Source organism: Corylus avellana, chromosome ca4 (assembly GCF_901000735.1).
Source record: "Corylus avellana chromosome ca4, CavTom2PMs-1.0".
In the NCBI taxonomy this organism is placed as follows: domain Eukaryota; kingdom Viridiplantae; phylum Streptophyta; class Magnoliopsida; order Fagales; family Betulaceae; genus Corylus; species Corylus avellana.
Window position 1 is genome coordinate 15,621,274 of NC_081544.1, and position 23,759 is coordinate 15,645,032.

Below are 23,759 nucleotides of genomic sequence, written 5' to 3' on the forward strand. Positions count from 1 at the left end.
ACACAATCATGTCAACTTGATTTCTTGGCTCTAACGGTGATTTCATTTTTATTGTTATTTTTACTCTGGTTTTGCAGTTCTTCATTCTTAGACTAACAGATCACCAGAACCAACAAGTCTAGGTTCAAATTAACTGCCGAGAATTACAGCCACTGCTCTATTTTAATAGGAATGGTCACCAAGCTTCCAAACACCATCACTCAAAAAATTAGATATCTTGAAGGCCTATGTTATGTTTTAAAGAACAAAACTACATCAAATACTGTTCCCTATATAGACAAGCTATCAAAGTAAGAGTTTTAGTAATTTAAAACACCTACGGGAAACATTAAAAATTTCTATAGTAGCCCAAAATTTCCTATGAATCAACATGCAGAATAATATGCAACTGATGGGGAACTTTCGGTTCATTCGGAAGTATGAACAATCTCTGATGTGACTAAGCTAGCAATTGTAACATGAAATACTAGCATATGTAACAAAATTGCTTATATCTGCAGGCAGTGCATATGCAATGACACAGACTATGCATAAATACATGCACACACCCCTAGTTTTAGATATGAGAAATCTTATCGAGAAGCAATTTAACTTTCCAAAAAACAAAAAGAAATAAATCTCTTTCTATCTAGCTGAAAGTCATTTAGAAGTTTCTTTTATTATATCTACAAAGTGCAGAATGAGATACAAGCACTTGTAACTGAATTGCTTATACCAAATGCAGTGCATATGTATATACACATGCGTGCCATAAAAAGAGACATCGTCAACATCTGCTCAACCAGAATGCTGCATATATCTCATTTCCACTTACCAACCACCAAACATCAGAATAAAAAAAAATTAATAAAACAAATATTAAAGAGTTGTTGATGAAGTACTTACCTCAATATGAAAATTAACGTATTGGCAATATAAGCAACCATTTCCCTGAAAAAGCAATCAAGAACATAGTCAAGGTGAAGATTATGCAAGTTCAATCAAATTTAAACAGTATGTATTCATATCAAGATACATGCTTTCTGGCCATGGTGCTATGGCTATCATTTTCAAATTCAATTTGGGCATATCCTTTATTTGAGGTCTTGAACTTTAAAGTAACTTTTACAATTTATACCAATAGAAAATAACTTTCACTGTTTATTGAAAGAAAGAAAAAACAAAAAATGACAAAGAAAAAGAAGAAGAAGAAACCTTATAAGTTACTTAAAGATGGGCACGTAAGGCAATAGTTCAAGGACCAGATCAGTTGAAAGACAAGCATGCACTTCTTCTAATTCTACTTAGACAAGGAGATCCTTCATCTCTTCTTTTATTCATACTAGTAACAAAGACACTGAACTCGATGATTCCTTAGATGGTGGATGACGGAATGCTTTCAGGAGTTCACCAGGAAAATCATTTATTAATCTCTCATCTGTTATTCACCAAGGACACAATTACTTTTGTGTAGCTGACGTAAAGCAACTACATTATTCAAGGGGTATGCTGTTAGGTTTTGAAACAACCTTAGGGTTGAGAATTGATCTTGGGAAGAGTGGCTAGTTCCTGTTATAGAAGGTCATGATGCAGCCAAGTTGAACACAATATCAGGATGTTGCATTGGCATATGTTAATTGGTCTTCCTCTAGGCTTATCCTTGGAGAAACTTTCAGGTATGTATTGTGCAAATATGTGCAACAAGGGTAACTACGAAGAACAGGCTGTTGGGAAACAATTAATTGGCAGATATTATTCTTGATTTTAATTTCCGATGATATTTCCATTATGATTGCAATCTACAATCTAATCTATTTCCATGTTAAGCTGCTTTTCCCATTCTATTTAAGCATGTAGATGCCGTATGGCTCATCATCAAGGAAGAATACAAGTTTTGCTTCCTTCGTTTCTTTCTTCTCTTCTATTTCTTTCCTTTCTATTCTTTTTTCTTTTTTTCAACTTGGTATCAGAACAGAATTCGCATGTAGATGCCATATGGCTCATCATCAAGGAAGAATACAATTTTTCCTTACTTCATTTCTTTCTTCTCTTTCTTTTCTTCTTTCTTTTTTTTTTTTTTTTCAACTTGGTATCAGAACAAAGTTTCTGAATTCAAACCTTAGCTTCATAATTTAGCTCACATTTCAATTAAAATATTCCACATTTTGGACCTCACATGTTGCAGGGGAGTTTGAACCCACACGTGAGAAAAAATGTGAAAATAAATTATTAAATTTACTAATCCTAACGTCTTAAGCTTTTGAGATAATTGCTAATTTAAAATAGGTAGTATCTCTATATAGGCGAGCGGTTTACAGTAATTTTGAAGCACAATGCGAGTCTATGCAATATCTCTTTTCGCAATTCATCCTCAGTTCCTTAGAGCCCAAAGAAATTTCAAAGAGTTGTATGGTGAAAAGATATCAGTTGTCCCTTACAGGAGGGTGGTTGGGCAAAAAGCAGGTTAAGGTTGCTCAATGACTCTTTAATAGGAAAATATCCACAAAAATAAAAAGTCTTCGGATGGGAGAAACTGGTAGAGAGTGGTATGTGCAGAATATGGTTTAGGAGGTTGAATATCTCTAGCCATGATATCAAGTTGGTTGGTCAATATCCAAGGCTAGACCAAACTAAACACAGCATCAGATGTGATGCTTTTCAACAAATTTAGTACCATTAATAAAGACATAGGCTCTGTTTGTTTTGGCGTAAAATGATTTTATGACAAATGGTTTTTCTATTGTCTAGTGTTTGGTGCAATGTAAAATAATCGGAAAATATTTTCTGTTTGACCGAAAATTCTTCTTTAATTTTTGGAAAATAGTTTCAATTTTTAAAAACTGTAAACTATTTTCCGAGTTTGAGCATCTCATTCTCAAATCGATAGACCCAACCGAAAAGTGGCCGGGACTAGCCCGGGACGTACCCGAGACCCGCCCAGGACCTAACCAAAACCTGCCTCATTCCCGACCAGAACTCGCCCGAGACCTATCCGAGACCCTGCGGGACCCGCCCGAAACCTATCCAAGACCCTGCCAGGACCCCACAAGGACCTCGCCAGGACCCCACAAGGACCTCGCCAGGACCGCGCCAAGACCCGCCCCAGACCTGTCTGAGACCCTGTCCGGGACTCGACTGGGACCCGACTAGGACCCGACCGGCACCTACCCGAGACCCGACCAAGACTTGGTTGGGTCCCGGCAGGGTCGCGGGCAAGTCCCGACGGGGTGTCAGATGGGTCCCGGTCAGGTCCACTTTCATAATTTAGAGTTTAATAGGATTGGATGAGAATATATATATATATATATATATATATATATATATATATATATATATTGTGATTTTCCGTACGCGCCAAACACCGTAAAATGTTTTTCAAGAAATTATTTTTCAAAAGAATGTATTCTGCTGAAAGCATTTTCCGACGGAAAACATTTTACGTTGAAACAAACGAAGCATTAGTAGTATGATAACTGTAGAGAAAATCTATGTCTTTCATCAGCTGGACCAATTTTAAACAGTTAGATACCAGACAATTCTACCATAATTATCAAGCTCCCTGTTCTATCATTGGCCTCTCTTTGGTTATGATGTCAATACCACTTTAATCTGATTATGTGGTGAAAAGGATGAGAAACTTTGTCCTAACTACTACTTAATACTGTTAGTACAAAAATTATCAAGGTATTAGGGGACAATTACACTAACAACAACGTATGTGACCTGAACCTTATGACCAGTGAACAGAGTTATCTACCTCCATGTGTACCTTTCTTGTTTTATCCTTGTATGGTGAACCATTTATTTCTGATTGAAACCAAAAAATAGAGAAAAAAAAAAAAAAATACCAATAGTTCTAGATGACACAGGAGTTTTCTTAGTTTTACCTTTTCTTTTAGAGGTTTCTTCGTATTACTCAGTTACTCCAAAACATAAAACTTTCGTGCTAGTAAGGTTTAAGATACCATATACATTAATCCTTTCAAGATCACCCATTTTATTTGCTGTTCTCTTTCTTCACTTCGCATGTCTCATCAACAGCATACGTCGGGTTTCTATAGTTTAGAAGTATAAACAAAATTTTCTCTTTCTCCACTTCATATGTCTCCTCAAAACACCATATATGTCAGGTTTCTATAACTTAGACATATAAATTTAACTTCTCAATATTTTGCTGCACCCCAAGAAATGTCTACCGCAATAAAACCAAACTCACCAACCATTCTAAAGTAGATAGTTGATTGTATAGTTTCCGGTCCCTGACTACAATTTGATTATTCCCTTTCGTTTCTCTTCCTGTTTTTCTCATAACATGTACATTAACATGTATACGTTACATAATACTTTCCTCAACACTTCAACCATCGAAGACAAATCAGACACAACTTTAATAAAACATATAACGACCATAAGACATACCAAAAATGATGCAAGCTCTGTTGACCATCGCCCTTGAAAGAAGTCCTTGCAACTGCAGCGTAAAACCTGTCGAGTGAATTGTAATATGAACAGATATAAATTCTACAAGTGGCAATGAAACTTTCTGAGTCGATTCAACTTACATTCCTAGAGTCATCACCGTCAAAACACCAGAAACATCAAACCCCTCTTGAGCCTATGAAACCAAAAATGCCCATCAGGTTTTTCACACGCAACAGATGGAAGTGAATCTCTTGAAATAATTCTAAATTAGTAACATAAGAATTTGTAGTTACAATCTTAAAAAATTTCTAGATCAACATATGAACTCAAGAAAAAAGAATAGACTAAGAGATTTATCTAAATTGAAAATTTTGTCACATTTCCAAAAATCTATTATGATTTTTGTGATAAATAATCGTATTAATGACATTCAAAGGAACACAACCCAAGTATACATATAGTATAAATAGAAACACCAATCAAGAAAAAGATAAAATTGTGGGCTGGTATTCTGGGCTGTGGCACTAGTTCTTTGCCTTTGAAGTATCTGGGTCTTCCGCTAGGGGCTTCGTTCAAGTTTTTGGCTATCTGGGATAACATGTTGGAGACGATTGCTAAAAGGTTGGCCCCTTGGAAGAGCTCGTATTTGTCCAAGGGGGCGAGGCTCACTCTCATCAAGAGCACCTTATCCAATCTTCCCACCTATTTTCTGTCTCTTTTCCCCGTCCCTGCTTCTGTGGCGAATCACATTGAGAAAATTCAACAGAATTTTTTATGGGGGGGTTCAACGACAAGCCTAAGTTCCACTTGGTCAGTTGGCACGAGGTTTGTTCTCCGATTTCTGAGGTTGGCCTAGGGATTCAGAGTTTACGTCTTTTTAATCAAGCTCTTTTGAGGAAATGGTTATGGAGATTTGAAAATGAGGAAGAAGCATGATGGAGAAGTATATTGGTGGCAAAGTATGGGGTGTATTGGTGTGGTTCACGCTCTAAAGTTCCTCGTGGAACGCATGGGGTGGGGTTATGGAAACACATTTGTAGGGGTTGGAGGTCGTTTCAGTGCCACTTTAGATTTGATCCTGGTTTGGGGGTGAAAGTCAAATTTTGGGAGGATATTTGGTGTGGCGAGATGTCTATCAAAGATGCTTTTCTTGGTCTTTTCAATATTGCTAGCAATAAGGATGCGTCCATTGCGGATATCCGGGAGGGTTTAAATGGTATGGTTCACTGGAATGTTACCTTTACTCGTAGAATTCATGATTGGGAGGAGATGGTCTTAGCCTCTCTTTTCTCGCTCTTGTATTCATTTTCGATACGTGGGGAAGGGGAGGACCGGATGTGGTGAATCCCATCAAGAAAAGGGAAGTTTGAGGTTCGCTCTTTTTATAGGATGCTCGTCTTTAAAGAGTCCAACCATTTCCCTTGGAAAAGTATTTGGTGCACTAAGGCTCCATCGAGAGTGGCGTTTTTTGCTTGGTCGGCCGCCCTAGGAAATCTCTCACCTTGGATAATGTACGAAAGAGAGGTATTGTTGTGATTAATCGATGTTGTATGTATGAATCGGATGGGGAGTATGTGGATCGTCTCTTTCTTCATTGTGGGGCTGCGCGCAAGTTGTGGGATGTTATCTTCTCTCGTTTCAACATATGTTGGGTTATGCCTAGAAGCATCAAGGAGATGTTTGCTAATTGGTGGTTGGGCGGTAGATCCCGTAGTGCCGTGGTGTGGAAGATGGCTCTCCTTTGTCTTTTATGGTGCCTTTGGAAGGAAAGGAATCCGAGATGCTTTGAAGAACCTTACAAGAGTACAGCAATTCAAAGAAAGATGAGACCCCATCCAATTCCCAATCTTGGGCAGCGCGCACAAAAAGGACATTCCACTCAATCCTCCCATTCCTCCAACTAAAATTATCCTCCACCCACGCGTCCTTATACCTCGCAATACCAAACAAGGAAGGGAAAGCATGCTTCAACGGTCGATCATCACACCAAATATCATGCCAAAAGCGAACTTTCCAAGCTTGGAAATATCAATAGTGGAAACAATATCGAGAAGCCTAAAACCTGAAATAGCCAACACTGCCTCAACGCCGGCGACCTCCAAGCTTTTAGTGTTGAGGAAGAGGCTGCAATGGCTCAACCTTGTTGACAGACGAGGTTACAAACGAGTCTCCCTTAGAAACGAAGTCGTTGAGCATGGAGACTCTCACTAGAGAAGGACGCCTCGAGCAATAGTGGTGGCTGGGAATCAAGAGATGACATTGATGGATGACCGCAAGCAAGACATTATGTTAAAATGCCCCTCAAGGCATTAAGACTCCCTTTCTGATCTCCACCACATAGAGTGGCAAAGTCTTCGGGGAGTTCCGGCTGACCTACTGTCATGACAATAGTTGAGCTGAAAGGACACTCGAGCTCACACCCACACTGGAGGCTGAAGAGGATGCCCCCAACGCTTTTTTGCACTCTCCTCTCCATATGAGCATAGGTTTTCATCTAGGCTGAAAAATGAGTTTCGCCCATGACCAGTTAAAACAAAGTAGGCCTCTACACCTTTACCTATCACCCTATTGGACTAGGCCGACAACGCTGGAACTTAAAGTTGCATACGAATAGAATGGGCCCACTCAGCTAGTTTGTGCTCTAGCTCATCTACAACATCCATCTTTGGGCCAACACTACATTCAAGGTTAAGAAGACTCTGACCCAAATTTAAATTGACAATTAAATAGTCCACTACAACTTTTAGAAAAACTAGCAGGTTCTCAAAGGCGCGAACATCCAGGTTTTCACCCAAGTCACCCCTCGCATCCTGTAATCAATCTGCACCAGCTGGATTTTGCAGATGCTCTGGGCAAATTCTAGATGCTCACTCCCCTACCACAAGCACCCCATGCCATCAAATTTAATGCATCAAGATTACCAAAAGTGCCCTTTTGCTTTATGGAGATTGCAATTTGCAAGAGTCTACCCCGACCCTACTAGTGCCTTTGTGCAAGTCCATTTAGTGACAGCCTCAGCCGGTGCTTTCAATGCCATCATCAATGGGTTACCACCCATTTTTGTCAAATGAGAACCACCTTGAATCTCTTTCAATGCTACCATCAATGGGTTGCCACCCTTTTTTGTCAAATGAGAACCACCATAAATCTTTTCGTTTGACAACACTTTGCTCTAGAGGGCCAAGCCACTCCAGCCCATTCCTTCTCTACCTTCCGGAATCAAAATACAACCTCTCCGACCACCACCTATGTATTCCGTAGGATCTAAGAAACATCCATAACTCTTAGAACAACACTGGGCAAGGAAGGCTTTATTACCAACCCTAGTCGACTTCATGAACTCCTTCAGCCCCTCCACATGACACAAAGCTTCCATGGTAGCCAGCAACCAAGACACTAATCTTTCCCAAAAAAAAAAAAAAAAAAAAAAACTTAGTGTACGACACCCCTGCTTCTTTGAAATATCCAAAGGACTAAGACGACTACCTCAACCACAAACTCAAACAACTTAGCTTCAATAAAGAGCCATCTTAAAAAAACCATAACAAAAATGACCGGAAGGAAAACTAGCCTATCGCCGACACAAAAGAAGAAACAAACAGAATAAAAGTGTCAGAGTGCGCTACCACGCGCCGAAAAGAGAGAGAGAGAGAGAGAGAGAGACATTCTTGAACATTAAATTACTAATACCAGTTTTAACTTATGCAAATTGCAAGTCAATTCCACCATTCAGTTGTTGAAAAGTCATAACTTCATAATGTGTCACCCAAACAAAATGAAACAGCTTGAAGCTATTTCTGATTTATGTGAAAGGGCAAGAGACACAACTCCATAACCAGACAGAACCAGGACCGAACCATAAAGGAAAGACATAAAAATCACAGATTAAAATATTTGTTTATTGTAAAACTAAACTAGATTCATCAACTGCTCTGATGTTCAGGAACAGTTCGGATGACAGCGATGATGATTACAGTAACATTTGTGATGTAAATTTAGGAATCCTTTAAATGCTATCAAAAGGAAACAAACCATTAAAATTCCAATCATAGGTTTCATGCAATAATTACCGCTAGTAATATGTTTATGCAATAATTACTGCTAGTAACACGGTATAAACGTATATAAATTATCAGCAACTTGGAAAACAATCAATTTGAGAATCAACCATGTTGATTTTAGCTAAATTACTCTAGATTCAAGACTCCAAGCCTTCTTAACAACCTTCCTTTGCATTTGACATTTAATTAAGAAACCATGTGAAGTGCCAATTCTTGTGTGCTTTTTGCAGACAATTTATAGATTTCACTACATACCATGTCAACCAGATATGGGAAACAATTGAACTGAAAAGAACATGGAATCTTAAGTTTCGCAACAGTGCAGAGAGGTAATCGACCAACCTTCTTTGTCAAGGAAATTTGATAAAAGAACCATCTGAAGCATTTATCATTCTATGAGAGTGAGAGAACCATCAACTCCAAAGCTTAGGTTATTAAGAAGTGGGCCACCATTGACAATAGCCCCATTGTGCTTAATGTGGAGCATATGGAAAGAGCGGAATGGAGGATGTTTTGAAGATCTTGAGAGAACCAAGGAAGAGCTCAAGAACATCTTTGTCAAATCACTTTTTAGTTGGACAAGGGCGTATAATATTTCTCTTTTTTCTAACTTTTTCTGAATTTGTGGATTTTTGTTCTTCTTTTAGCATTTAAGGGGGAATCTCTTCGTATACATCTTAAGTATTAGGGTTATGGCCCTCTGCGCTTATCAATGAAATGAGTTATTTATCGGAAAAAAAAAAAGGAAGTGGGCCACCATTTATATCAAGCACAAACTAACAGACAGATTGGAATAATGCATGATTTGGCAGATTTCTCAAATATATTAATTAACATGTAAAACAAATAAGTCAGAGATTTGAATCTAACAAATGCATATGAACATAGAAAAGGTGTCTAGGCTCGGAAAGAAACGTACAGTGAAGTAAGCAACGTAGCTCACAGCAAGTGTCAGTGAGATTTCTATCACTGTGTCATTGAAAATACACCCAAGCCACAAAACAGATATTATTCCAAAAGCAAGACCAATTCCTACACTGAACCAGGAAAAGGGTCATAACCAGAATAATTTTGTCAGCACGGCAACAAAATTGACACGTACGCCCCAAGTGAGACTTGCGTCAGAAATTTGATTATTGCAGCCCAGTTAAAGCTCTTTCCAAGGACCATTTGATAGAATAACTGATAAACCACAATCGCTGTCCTGGAATAGATAAGTAAGCAAATTCAAAGGAGGCCAAATATGTAAAAGACATTTATTAATCAAAGTGATTCTCAGTAGCCAAAATCCAAAAATAATAATCATATTGAGATCAATGATAATCATAATTATGAGTGTCATGATCGATGGACGTAACCACATTTGCACAGTATCCCAAAATGATCAGTCACTATTAAGGCTGCTAGGAATCTTTTATATAACCCAGATTGACCTAATACACACCTGAAGTAGATCTCACATACATCCACCCTTACATCCAAGTTCATTGATCCAAATCCTTGGCATGGATTATCATAAATACTACTGATAATGATAATCATTATAACAATAAATAATCATCAATGCCATCGTCATCAACGTGATACTCAGGATTGTGAAGGTGTTATATAAATATGGGTTAAGTCTTACATTGAGTAAGTGAATCATAAAAATGCTGGATGTGTGCTAAGTCCCAGATTGGATGTTTATGGTGAAACTGAACTATATAAATAATTTTAGGGAGCTCCAGTGGTGAGTAGTCCTTTAAGGTATAGCGCAGATGCAGTGCTACTCCAGATGGTAAGAAATTATACCATAGCCAATCTTGTAATCCTGTTGCACTAGGGTACTGTAGCATAAAAACGACCCATATTTGTTAAGGCGTTGTATGGATATGTGTAAGTCTCACATTAGGTTAATGAATTATGAAGTCATTGCCTGGGCAAGTGTTAAGTACCACACTAGTGTTTACTATGTGGATCTGAGCTTAGAGCTATATAAATTTTTACATAGAATATTTGAAAAATGAGCTTTGTAGTTCTTGCCCTCTCTTAGGCCCTCTCTTAGACATTCCTTTCTATATATAGAAGCTTTTACAATGTTCTGGACAATACACAGCCCATACTAGGACAGCTCACTAGGGACACCTCACCATGTTTCTAGGATAGGGACACATCACACCCCTTTTAGAATATGTACATAGCAAATTATCCTAACACTCCCCCTCAAGTTGGAGCATATAAGTTACATAAGTCCAACTGGAAAATATAAATTCTATTTGGCTATGACATAAGGACTTTACAAAAAAAATTAGCAAGTTGACCGTCAGGCTTCAAAAATGGTATAGATACGTCTCCACTTAGTATCTTGTCCCAGATGACAGTCAACCTCAATATGGTTGGTTCTTGCAAGGAACACAGTACTAGAAGCAATGAGCACAGCAGGTTGATTATCACAAAACAAAGGAATAGAAATAGGATCTAAAAAACCAATCTCCTAAAGAAAATGTTGTAACCATGTTAGTTCGCTATCAGTATGAGCCATTGCTCTATACTTAGCCTCTGACATGATCAGAAACCACAATTTGTTTCTTACTTTTCTATGTGACAAAATTTCAAACAAAGAATATACAATACCTTTCGGTGGATATTCTATCTAGGGGGGATCTTGCTCAATGTCCATCAGTAAAACCTTTCACCCTGATATGTCCATTTTTTCTATACAGTATTACTGAGACCAGGGGCTTTTCTTCAAATATCAAAAATGCGAATGACAACATCCTATTGTGGGATTCTAGGTGCTCCCAAAAATAGGCTCAAATACTAATTGCATATGAGATATCTGGTTTCATGATGGTAAGATAGTTCAACTTTCCAACTAGTATGCAGTATCTACCAAGATCTTCAAATAACTCTCCCTCATCCTTCAAGATTTTCTTATTTGGGTTCATAGAAACATCAACAAGACGAACACCCAAAAGTCATGTCTCATTGAGTAAATCCAGTACATACTTCCTTTGAGATAGGTTGATGCCGATCCAAGATCTAGCTACTTCAATGCCCAGAAAATACCAAAGTTTGCCCAAATCTTAGTATGAAATTGCTGCTGCAAAAAACTGTTTTTAAGCTATGAATGTCTCTATAATCATTCCCAGTAACCACAATATCGTCCTTATAAACCACAAGTAGAATATATCTTATCAGTATGTAAATGAAATATTGAATGATTTGTCTGAAAACAATGAACACCAAACTCCATTACAACCTCCGAAAATTTGCCAAACCATACCCTCAGTGATTGTTTTAGACCATAAAATGTTTTCTTCAATTTGCATACACCATTCTAATATTCCCCTTGAGCAACAAACGCACATTGTTGCTCCAAAAAAACTTAAGCAAATCACCATGGAGGAATGTATTCTTTATGTCCAGCATAAATAAGGGCCAGTCCAAATTAACAGCTAGAGACAATAAGACGCAAACAAAAGAGATTTTATGAACAAGAGAGAATGTCTCATCATAATCAATCCCATAAGTCTAAGCATAGCCTTTAGCACCCGATGGGGCTTTTAAGCTTTCCACAGACCCATCAGGGTTAAATTTCACAGCATAGACCCATTTGCAGCCAATCATTTGTTTACCAAAAGGTAGGGTGTAACAACTGGGAGAATCGCAGCCGGAACTTGAAGTTTTAAAAGTTTCTATACAAGTCTAGATCGACCGAGATAATTATGCCACTGGTCATAGGGGATTTTGTGCAAGAAAATTGATGGTCGAGATTGAAGTTGGAGATATCGATCAGCTGAGAGGAGAACTCAATTGACTGAGAGAACAGCATCTTGACGTGGCAACATCTAAAAATGGTCGGTGGAAAACAATTCTTGGGATCAACTCACACATGTGTAAGCGGCGAAGCATTAAATGCACCCATTAGTCGATCGAAAGTAAGGTTTGATCAACCGTGCTTAATCCCCACCATCTTCCTGAGCCTATTTAATCCTGAAAAATGGAGAGAAAAACTTGGTTTTTCTTTTGATCGTCCAGAGAAGCTTAGAAACAGAGTGAGGTAGAGGGAAGAGAAGAAGGAGAAATTGATGATTGAAGTGGTGCAAGGCTTTGGGAAGACAAATCCAAAGGTAAACCCTACTTTTTAATATCATGAGTCATTTAATTTAAAGATTGCAGGGTTTAACATTGTGTAGTGTTGTTTTGGAGTAGTGTTGTGATTGTTAGGTTGCTAAGGTAGAGAATGAGGAGTTCGAAATGGAGAGCATGAAACAATGAATTTTTGAAATTAGGGTTTTATGATAATTTGATAAAGTATGAAGTTTGGACATATTTTGTTATGGTGATGATTTTGATGATGTAAGAAGTGTTCCTTTCGTTTTATTAGGATAGTATGACGTTAGGTTGATGAAGTCAAAATGGAAGGTTGTTTTCAAACTATGGTTTTTCAGTGTTAAAGTTAGTACGGCCTATCACCCAAAGAATAATGGTCTGTCGGAAAGGACCACCTAAGTATTGGACATGTTACGGATGTACATGCTTGACTTCAAGAGAAGTTGGATCCAATACCTACCCTTGATTGAGTTCGCCTACGATAGTAGCTTTCAAGCAACCATTAGTATGACACCGTATGAGGCGTTGTACGGGCACAAGTGTCACTCGCCCTTGTACTGGGATTAGGTAGGTGAGAGACAACTATTGGGGCTATTTGCCAAAGGCCAAAAAATAGGCCTAATAATATTCATCTCAAAATTAACTCCCAAAATTCTTACTTTTTACATAACATCAATCACTTTTTACTACTATTCAAATAAAAAAATCACTACAAAACAAAATTTTTTCACTTTTTTATACAAAACATTCTTACTTTTTTCCTACATCAATCAGATCTTGCTACAGTTTCAGGGCAGTATCCAATGCCAAACAGCCCCATTGGGACCAAACATAGAATGATGACCGCTCAAAGCTAGCTGAAGAGTGATGCAGCGTGACGTCGTGGGTCACAAGGATAAACAACAAGAAAGAAACAATTCTTCTTAAAAACCTTGAGTCTATCAAGGATCTAAGGAATTCTTCTCAAACCACAAGAGTCTATCTAGGATTTGAGGACAAAATATAGAAGAAACTCAAACTCTAAGCTTTCTTATTGAAAAACAGATAAAATATAACAAAGCTACATTCTAGGAGCTTGTAATCTTGTCCGGACGCCGCTGGCTCGCACTGTCCCCTAAAGACCCTCCACACACTCACATCTACTCCGATCTTCTTCATGAACTCCCATGCACTCTGGTCTGCATCATCCTCCCCAGGTTGGACAGAATTCGCCCTTGAATTCGCATCGTCATCGGAAGAGACGCCAGTGAATGGAACGAGATGCTTGACATTAAAGACATCAAACGTCTTAATGTGGATTGGAAACTTCAGCCGATAGGTGTTCAGACTAATCTTCTCAAGAATCTCCACTGGTCCAATTTTGCGAGCAGCCAACTTATTACACTCACCGATGGGAAACCTATGCTTGGTCAAGACAGCCCACACAAAGTCTCCCTCATCGAACTCTAGAGCATACCGCTTCTTAGCTGCATATGCCTTATACTTCGCCGTTGACTCTTGCAAGTTCTAGATGGTCATCATATGTACCTCTTGTATTTGAGCAATCAAATCCTCGACCCTCGCATGGACCTTCTTCAAATCAGGAATAGGTGCCAAATCCAACGACGCACGAGGATTGTGTCCATAGACAATGGTGAATGGACTAAGTCCGGTACTTCGATTTGTTGACCGATTGAAGATAAACTCAGGTTGATATAACTTCTGATCCCATGACTTAAGTTGCTCCCATAGTAAACTCCGAAGTAAAGCCCCCATTGAGCGATTGTCTACCTCTGTTTGCCCATCAGTTTGCGAATGATAGGCACTACTAAAATCAAGCCTCATATGGGACAACTTCCACAAACATTGCCAAAAGCGACTAAGAAACCATGTGTCCCGATCAAAAACTATGGACAATGGTAAACCATAGAGTCGATAGACCTCTTGAAAATACAATTGCGCCACATTCACGGCATCAAAGGTCTTCTTGCAAGCAATAAAATGAACCATCTTAGAAAATCGGTCAACTACCACAAAGATGGAATCATTACCCTTTTGAGTCTTTGGCAAGCCCAACACGAAGTCCCTGTACCCTTTGGAATAGGAAGGGGCATGTACAACCCTGCATTAGTAGTCGTTCCAATGAAAGGGCGAAAAATCTGATTCATCACTAGCATGAATGTGTTGAGGGCATTAGACAACCAACATGGCATCACCAACCACTCATACAACCCCTCACGCATCTCGAACGCCGTCTTCCACTCGTCACTTGGGCAAACCCGAATCTGATGGTACCCAATTTTCGAGTCAAGCTTTATGAATACCGTTGCCCCACTCAGCTGATCCAACAACTCATCCAAATGTGGAATAGAAAATTTGTATCTCACTGTGATCTTGTTGATTGCTCGGCTATCCACGCACATCCTCCACATACCACCTTTCTTGGGCGTAAGTAAAGCGGGAACCACACAAGGGCTCAGGCTCTCTCATGTATGGCCCTTAGCCAACAACTCTTCCACTTGTCGCCTCAACTCTTCGTGCTCCTTAGGGCTTATGCGATAATGTGGTCAATTGGGAGGTTGGACCCCGGTACCATGTCAATTTGATGTTGAATGTCTCGTAAGGGTGGCAGCTCCTCTGGTAACTCTGCAAAGAACATTGGCAAACTCCTCTAGAAACTCCTTCCGGCACCACTCCTGTGGCATTACTCTCTTTACCCAATAGCACAAATATAACCTTAGAGGCTAACATCTCATTGATAAACTCCCGCTTTGCTAACTTTCGGACCACTTCCTAGAATGTCTAGTTCGCTAGCACGTTCGAACGTCTAGCAAAAGGACATCTCTGGAATGTCTCATTTGCTAGCATATTCGAACAACATAGTGAACAGACGTCTCGGGAATTACTATTGTGACTTCCCTGGGTGCTCCGTTCGCTAGCACGTTCGAACAGGTTATCGAACGGAGGCTTTTGTGACTATTTTAACAATTTGTCCACGCAAGCTTGTGATCTTGTCTTAACGCCCCTGGCTGGCATTGTCCCCTGAAGACCCTCCGCACTCACATCTGCTCCAATCTTCTTCATGAAATCCTATGCACTCTGGTCTACATGAAATAGCCATGCGGATAAGCACTATCAAGAGATGGCATTTGAAGCCAAGGACAAGGTGTTTTTGAAAGTAAGGTGCGAAGAGAATCGGCAAGAAGGCAAAAGCTAAGCACCCCTTATGTTGGGCCATTTAACGTGGTCGAAAGGATCAACCCAATAGCATACAGGATTGTCCTACTCTAGAACCGACCATCAATGACGACCAAAGATGGTAGAAGCAGCCAAGAACCACTGACGATCACCGAAAAACCACCAAAGACCACTAAAACCAGCAATAATCGGCTGGAAAACACTAGAAAAAGGATTGCCAAAAAACCACTGAGAACCACCGACAGATCTAGCTGGTAATCCACTGGAAATCACCAGATCAAGTAATAAAAGGGTGAAGAACTGTGAGGTTTCGGCGGAAATCACGCATGGAAGTCAAATCCGGATTTAGGTATGAAGTCGGGTCCGAGTACTCTGACCTAAGAAGGGTTGAGATGGTTTGGCTTAGGGGTGTTTTGGGTTGGATGGTTGGAGTGGGCTTGGTAGTGGTGGGCTTGGTTAGGAACAGTTTGGGCATATTTGGGTTGTGGGCTGTGGCATTGTGAGTTGTATATCTTCTTTGGGCTGTAAGCTTGGGCTGAGAACCTAACAAACATGGGCCTTTGGGCTAAAGTTTGGTTTGTGGCCCACAAAAAGATAAAACAAAAATGGGATAGGATACTAAACCAGCCAGGGGTTATCATTATCCTTGACAGGGATAAGATGTGCTCGCAACCAATCAGAACCTTTCTGCTTCAAAAACATCGTCCAAACTTCACCAGTGACAACAAGGCTCACCAGCAACCACAACCAGAATGCCAATAAAGCCAAACAACAACAAAAAACATCAAATTTGATCAATCACATGACTAAGCCACTAATTGGGTCTCCAACAACCAAGGAATCGCCGTACACGACTATCTTCCACACACAACACAAACTTCTCTGAAAATGTCAATACTTCTAACATTCCTCATCTAGTGCCGGATCAATTGAAACCACCATTGACTATATCGGTGACTCACGACAATGGCAACCACAAGGAGGTTGATGGCGTCAGTCATTCCAACCTGTACAATGATGATGGCACCATTTTCTTCCAATGAATAGATGTCTGGTCACAAACCTCACTTATTGACCAGTGACCAGACTAAGAAGGTAAAGTGAAAGAAAAACAAAGAAGAAGAAAAAGGGAAGGACACACAATCAAGGGAAAGGTTTCAATGCACAAAAGCTAACTCTGATACCATGTTACATAGATTATTTGAAACATGGGCTTTATCATTCTTTCCCTCTCTTCTTATATATAGAAGCTTTGTATAATGTTCTGGAAAATACACAAGACCATACTAGGACAGCTCACTCGTCACCAAGTTTCTAGAACAGCAACACCTCACACCCCATCTAGTATATGTACATAGCATATTGACATTAATCAGTGTTTGGGTTATGTGTTTTAGTAGGAAAAAATTTTAAGGGAAAACACAGATAAAAAATGGTTTGACTTTCTGAGAGGGCACATTCATTTTGGGAAACACCTAAAGGAAAAGTAAGACGCTTAATATGGGATGGAGGAAGCACATATATATACATAAGCATAACCATATACATATAATATATACATACATATACTTTATACATAAGTAATTGGTTGGTATTAGATGCTACACATACAAATTTATATGGAGATAATATATAAAAATAAATAAGAGGTAAATCATGAAATATAAATACCCATCATTCATCAAAGATTCTCCTTCAATTATTGTACTTAGTTTTTTACTTGCACCAAGATCTTTTAACAGAGCAACAATAGCCACAGGATCTGTAGCACTCAGAAGTCCCCCAAGCAACAATGATGTCTTCCAACTCCAGTTATATGGGAAGGTGAACTGCAGGATATCATAGATGTGATTATGTGAAACAAGTATTTTAGTCTAAACAGCAAGGTGAATAATACCTTCAAAGCAGATCCAAGACAGAAGGTTGATATCAGTACACCAGGACCAGCGAGTAAAATCATTTGTACCATACACCTCTGCACAAAAAAAAATGGTGAGAGCAGCTGGTTCATTTAAATTCCGGAAAACTTCACAATCATCAATAACTCCAAAAGGGTAACTATATGCACATAAATAATTATACATATCAAGGAGTTAAATGGGCCTTATAGAATTCTTCAAAGAGCTTTATTCTGTTAAGCTGCAAATAGAAGCTAAGAGTGATGGTTTGAACAAGTTTCAACAAAGTCATGTGGTTGATATCCTTGCTAATTCCGTCTACCATTTGCAACAAAGTCTAAAGTGGCCATCATCTCTATAGAGGTTGCTTTTGTTGTGTGTACAGCATTTAGAAATTATTGTCTCATAGTAAATCATTTTAGAACAAAATTTTCCTCCAATCTAGTTTGGAAGAAAACTTTATCCATCATTTTATAAGCAAAAATTGGTTATTCGTAACAGGTACAAAAAGCACAAGAAGAATGCTAAATGTAACGCCCCACCCTTAAAACACAAGGGAGAAAGTGAAACTATCTCATTTCCCATGTGACATTACTATCATTAACTTATAATAACACAGCGGAAAAATAAGTAATAAATTTTTGCTCTCTCTTTGACATTATAAAATATACCAGAGCTTCTACTTCACAACATAAAATCATTATATAACTTAAAATATAACACTTCCCCAGCTCCAAGTACACTATTCCCAAGTTGCTTGGCCTTTCTCCCACTAAAAACCTCAACCTCGCTTGAACTTTCTCTCACTAGAATGGAACAAATGAGAAATGGTATGAATTTTTGAAAGGGTGAAGCACCCTTTTTATAGCCATCCATGGTCATGGGATGAGGGACACGTGTCCCTCATCTGGAATACCCAGATGTGGCCACATAGCAGGTGGCAATGGGCTGTGTCACCCATGAGCCACCACCTACTTCAGTTGATGTCATCATGACATCATCCGATGACATCACTGATGACATCAGCAGCTGGGTGGTCTAGCTGCTTGTGCCACATGGAACAAGCAGGCGCTGCCATGTGATAGCTGCCACATGTCAGCCAGCCATTGGCTGCCAAATGCAGCCCCTCTGTTTGGCCTAATTCCGACCCCTTAACGTGCTCCAATTGACCTAAAATTTAACGAGTAGGTAGATGACTCCAAAGACGATCATTTTGATATCTCACAGGAAGCATTTGGAGTCTATTTGCCTATTGTTTCATGTGCTCAAAATTCCAGGTCAGAAAGTCGTTTCGCCTATCTTTTGACCACTAAACTCACTCCGATTGGTCTAATATTTTACAAGTAGCTAGACAACTCCAAAAGGAACATTTTGACATCTTATTCAAAGCATTTGGAGGTTGTTTGCCTGTTGTTCCCTGTGACCAAAGATTTCCATGATTCTTTTCTCTTGGAACCTCATCAACTTATTGTCAAATTTGAACCAAAATTACCCACACCGATATAAAAAAAATAAAGGGGAAATTTCACTTTAAACCCATGAACTGCTGCGCATTTTGAAAAGACCCCCCAAATTTCAAAATCTCTCATAACCCCTTGAACTTTCAATTTGATTTAATTGGCCCCTCCATCATATTTTAAACGATAAAAGTGATAAAATTACCTTTATACCCTTGACTTTTTATAAAATTTCAACTTTATCCTTCATTTAAAACTAAAAATTAAAAAATAATAATAAAGTTATTAAAAAAAAAAAAATTTGAACCACGCTGGGTCACTTGTGACTCAGGTGGGTCTCCTGGTGACCCAGGCAGGTCTTGGCCAGAGACCCGCCATGGGTCAGCAGACCCACGCTGGGTCACAGCCAAACCCACGCCATGGGTCACGGGCGTGGGTTTGGCTTGACACAACATGGGTCACGGCCTGACCCACATGTCACAAGGTGACCCACCATTTTTCTTTTCTTTTTTTAAACGAAAATTGAATGGTAATTTAGTCTTTTTAAGCATTTCCGTTAGGAGTTAACGGCTAAATCTGACAGATGGGGGTTAATTGAATCAAATTGAAAGTTTAGGGGGTTAAATTGAGAGTTTTTAAAATTTGAGGGGGTCATTTCAAAACCAGCGGTAGTTCAAGAGTTTAAAGTTAAGTTTTTCCAAAAATAAAAAATAAAAAAATAAAATTGGGGGAACTTCACAAAGGACCCCTAAACTACCACACGATTTGAAAAAACCCCCCAAATTTCAAAACTTCTCAATGTCACCCTCCGAACTTTCAATTTGATGCAATCTACCCCCTCCGTCAATTTTTTAACATTAAAAGTGATGAAATGACTGTATACCCATGAAACATTTTATAAAATTGCAAATTTACCCTTAATTTCAAATTTTTTTAAAAAAAATAAAAAATTGAAGGGTAATTTGGTCTTCTAGCGTTTTCCGTTAGAATTTAACGGCAAAAATTGACAGGTGGAGGTCAATTGCATCAAATTGAAAGTTCAAAGGGTAAAATTAAGAGTTTTTGAAATTTATGGCGGTCTTCTTAAAACGCGTGATAGTTAACAGGGTCTAAGTAAAGTTATCCCAAAAAAATAAAAAACATAACAAAACAAAACTTACCTTCAAAAACCTTAAAGCCATAAAATTCCTTACCGATGGCCCTCCAATTGAATGATTGGCAGTAGCATTAAACTTCTTTCTATAACCCATGAACTTTAGAGGTGTAGCTAACTTTAAGTAATTGTTCAACCTCAAAAACAGTCACAGTGTTCCAAATTCTACCTACATCGATATAATGAAATAATTTGTTTCACCTTCACAAACTTTAAATCCATAAACTTTCTGAAGTTCTGGCGTTGATCATCCTAAGTAGAGCTGAAAGGTGGAGAGTGTTCACTGCGCACACATAGAACTCTCTCACTCTCTCTCTCCTCTGGCAATGGCGCATGTAGGCATGTCCCGCTAGAGACCATTTTGGTCTCGTGAGATGCGATTATTTAGGTGGAGATGGAGCGTCGTTTCACGGTGGAAGCTAAATCATTCTCGTTCTCAACGAAACCAGGTAAGTCAGAAATTCGCTTGCAAGAGAAGCGAAAAGGTTTTGGTGGATCTATATCGCTAGGGATTCGGTGCTCGGATTGGTTGGTGGACACAGTGGAGGAAGCGTTGATGTCTTAGGGGAAGGAGGATTTTGCTAAATGTTTCTGGGGGGAGGTGGAGGTTCTAATGGTCTGTAAGGGTAGCAACAAGGCTGGTCGGTTCTTAGAGGCGGCTGTTTTTGTTGAGGGAGGCCAGAAAGGGATTATTTGGCTACCTCTGAGGGCCTAGCGTCGTTTTGTGGGCAAACTACGGCACTTGCTAGGGCTCATCGTTGCAAAGGACCGACGGGCGGTCTCTAGTGTTACTTCCAGCAGTGGTGGTATTTCGTCTACTCGAACCTATGCGGCAATGATATTCGACACTCCTAGTTTAGTGAATCTGGTGACAGTGAATCATTTAGATCTGGTTACGATGGCTGTTTATTCTGAGTTGGTGAAGGGTGGAGAGGAGACGAGATCACTAGTAAACTGCTTCAAGTTTGAGAATGGTGTGTCGTCTAAGAAGGAGAAGGCTGGTTCGTTGCTGGATAGGAGACCTTCTAAGGGAGGCGGCACTTCAGTGAGGAAGACGATGAGGGTATTGCACTCATTGAAGAGGGTCTCAAAAATATTAGGGCTGACGTGGATCGGGTCCTTTCTACTGGGATGGGCCTAAAGCACAAATAATTTTGTGGGTTAACGATGAGGACTGGGCTTAAGTCGAAGAAGGCCTCCCTCATCATTCGGGTCCAAATCCAAAGTCTCCTACGGGTGATGTGTTGGAACCTAGTTTTGTAGAGGGTCTTGGGGATGCATCAACGGAGATGGCGTCTATGGTGGTTCAGGGTGATCTCCTCAGGAGTGTGGAGTCTATCGCTGTGGTGTCGGAGCTAGCTCCGCCAATTTATGTTGTCTCGGATGGCTTCTCCAATGTACCCAGAGAAGGTCTTCCCTTTGCAATGGTGTGTTCAGTGAGTCCTCAGAGCATGGTGAGTGTGGACCTAGGGTAGATGGAGGCTGCGGTGGCGTCTGTTTCTCCAACGGTGGAGGATGCCCAGTCAAGACTGATCGGAAACCTTCTCCGGCGAAAGGTTTGGTCTGGTGGGGATTTTTTGGGTCGAGAACTGTTTCTCCATCTCCGCCTAAGGTGAAGGAGGCATCCTCATCGACTCTGGCTACCAAGGAAGACTCTTCAACTTCTTCTCAGAGGATGGGTCCTCTGACAGCCGAGTCACAGGCCAGTCATACAGTCTCGACGGCTGCTCACCCAGGGTTTTCTGGTGGTTCTTCCTCAGGGGCGGCTAAGCTGGGTATGAGACTTCGCCTCTCTCATCCTGGAATGACGGAGAGTGGAGCACCTATTTATTCTTCTATTTCCAAGTCTCAGCTGGGGTAATCTCAGAGCAGCTGGATAAGAACAAGAAGTTGCTGGCCAAGGTTGTGGTGAACAACTCCAGTGGTGGGGTAGAGGGCTATTCTGAAGTGGTGCTCGACGCGATGGAATTCGCTCCCACTTTGGGATTGACTTTTCGGGGTGACGAGAAAAGCCTTTTGAATCTTTTTTCAGTCATTGAAGAGGATCGGTGCCGTGAAGAGGGGGTTTCTGTTTCAAATACTAAGGGGAAGAGGGAGTTGAAAATTTTGGAATGGTCCATTAATTTTGAGGCTAGAGGCTGTGGTTCTAGTAGGGTCAAAGGCAGGGGGTGTAGGCTTGCCTTGTGAGCTTAGGGTTGTTTTGGGTTTTGGGCATCAGGGTCTCTTTAGGCTTCTTTTGGGTTTTAGGGTCCTTATACGGGGGTTTTTGAGGGTTAACACCGATTTTCCTATGTATACTTACTGTGTACTTAGAGGCTCATTGCACTTTTTTTGATATATACAATATTACTTATCAAAAAAAAAAAAAAATTTCTGGCCCACGATTTAAGTGATTGCATGAGCACATGCTTCATTCTTAAGTCATAACCCAACCTCTATGAGATGCTTTTTTTGATCGGTAGTATCAATTTATTAAAAGCGCAAGGAGCGCAACCCCTATACACAGGAAGTATACAAAAAGAGACCACACATACAAACTTTTAATTTGAAAATGACGCACATAAATCTAGGAATTCCACAAGTGTTGAAACTTGCGAAGAATGCCACAAAACTCTCCATGAGAAAAGTGTTTGAAGCACCCTTTTCTTCAACTCTGTAATTCCAAGTTCACGGTCCTCAAAACTCCGTGCATTCCTTTCTCTCCATAAGCACCACATTACACATAAAGGAGCCATTCTCCAGATTTGCAAAAATGTACGATTACCCCTTTGTCCTCTCGAACTTCCAGGGCAGATGGAGGCCCTATCGGCATCATCTGTGCCAGGAACATCACTTGTGTGCACCGGCGTCCTACTCTGGCAAGTCTCCGGTTGGTCCATACGGCCCACCCTTTTTGGTCGCCTGCGTCTGGTTGGTCTACGCACGTATATCTTGTGATATCTATTGATAATTTGTTGTCTTGTGGGCTTGTCAACAGGATCCAACAATTGTATGGGCTGAACAGGCCCATCTTCTTTCTCCCCTCTTAAAGCCCAATCTTGCAACCCTTCCCCCTCATTATCTTGACCCAGCTAGATCTCCTTCTCCTTAGTCCCCCGGCCCAACTCCAACTTAATCAAACAGCTAGCTATTTCCTTTTGTAAGGAAAGTAGAATCTCCTTAATGTTGTGCGTGATATCTGCCTAATTGTGAAGCGCCAAAATTTCCATTTGTTGCATAACGTGATTCCCGGCTACAATCTCCATGGGTTGCACACCTTCCTTATGCAATTTGGATTCCCCTCGCCGGCTGCCTGAATTCCGAAATCGCCGATCTTGACCTTTTCACTGACCACTGGCTCTGCATATGATCACCGGTCTTGGAGTCCCGTCTGTGTTGTCTCTTTGTTCACCCCACTCTGTCCTATTTGTTTCTTCCCCTCCGATGCATCCCCAGTTTCCACCCCTTCTCTATTCTTTTCGTAGTGCAACTTCAGCCTTTGCAATTGCGACCGGCATGCTTTCCACCCTTTCCC

At 40.1% G+C, this 23,759-nt stretch overlaps 1 protein-coding gene across 2 annotated transcripts in view; it reads right to left on the reverse strand.

Moving 5' to 3' along the window:
• LOC132177405 (sodium/hydrogen exchanger 8) overlaps nt 1-23,759 on the reverse strand; it is a 91,468-nt gene that overhangs the window by 56,504 nt on the left and 11,205 nt on the right. Inside the window, exons 5-11 of one of the 2 annotated variants that reach the window (XM_059589699.1) lie at nt 17,635-17,712; nt 17,409-17,566; nt 9,565-9,666; nt 9,382-9,499; nt 4,542-4,594; nt 4,399-4,464; nt 886-930 (exon numbers count right to left, since the gene is read on the reverse strand). In XM_059589699.1, the coding sequence (XP_059445682.1) occupies nt 886-930; nt 4,399-4,464; nt 4,542-4,594; nt 9,382-9,499; nt 9,565-9,666; nt 17,409-17,566; nt 17,635-17,712 (620 nt within the window). Of the gene's footprint in view, nt 1-885; nt 931-4,398; nt 4,465-4,541; nt 4,595-9,381; nt 9,500-9,564; nt 9,667-17,408; nt 17,567-17,634; nt 17,713-23,759 lie in introns of those variants that run through there. The other variant, XM_059589700.1, reaches the window with a different exon arrangement.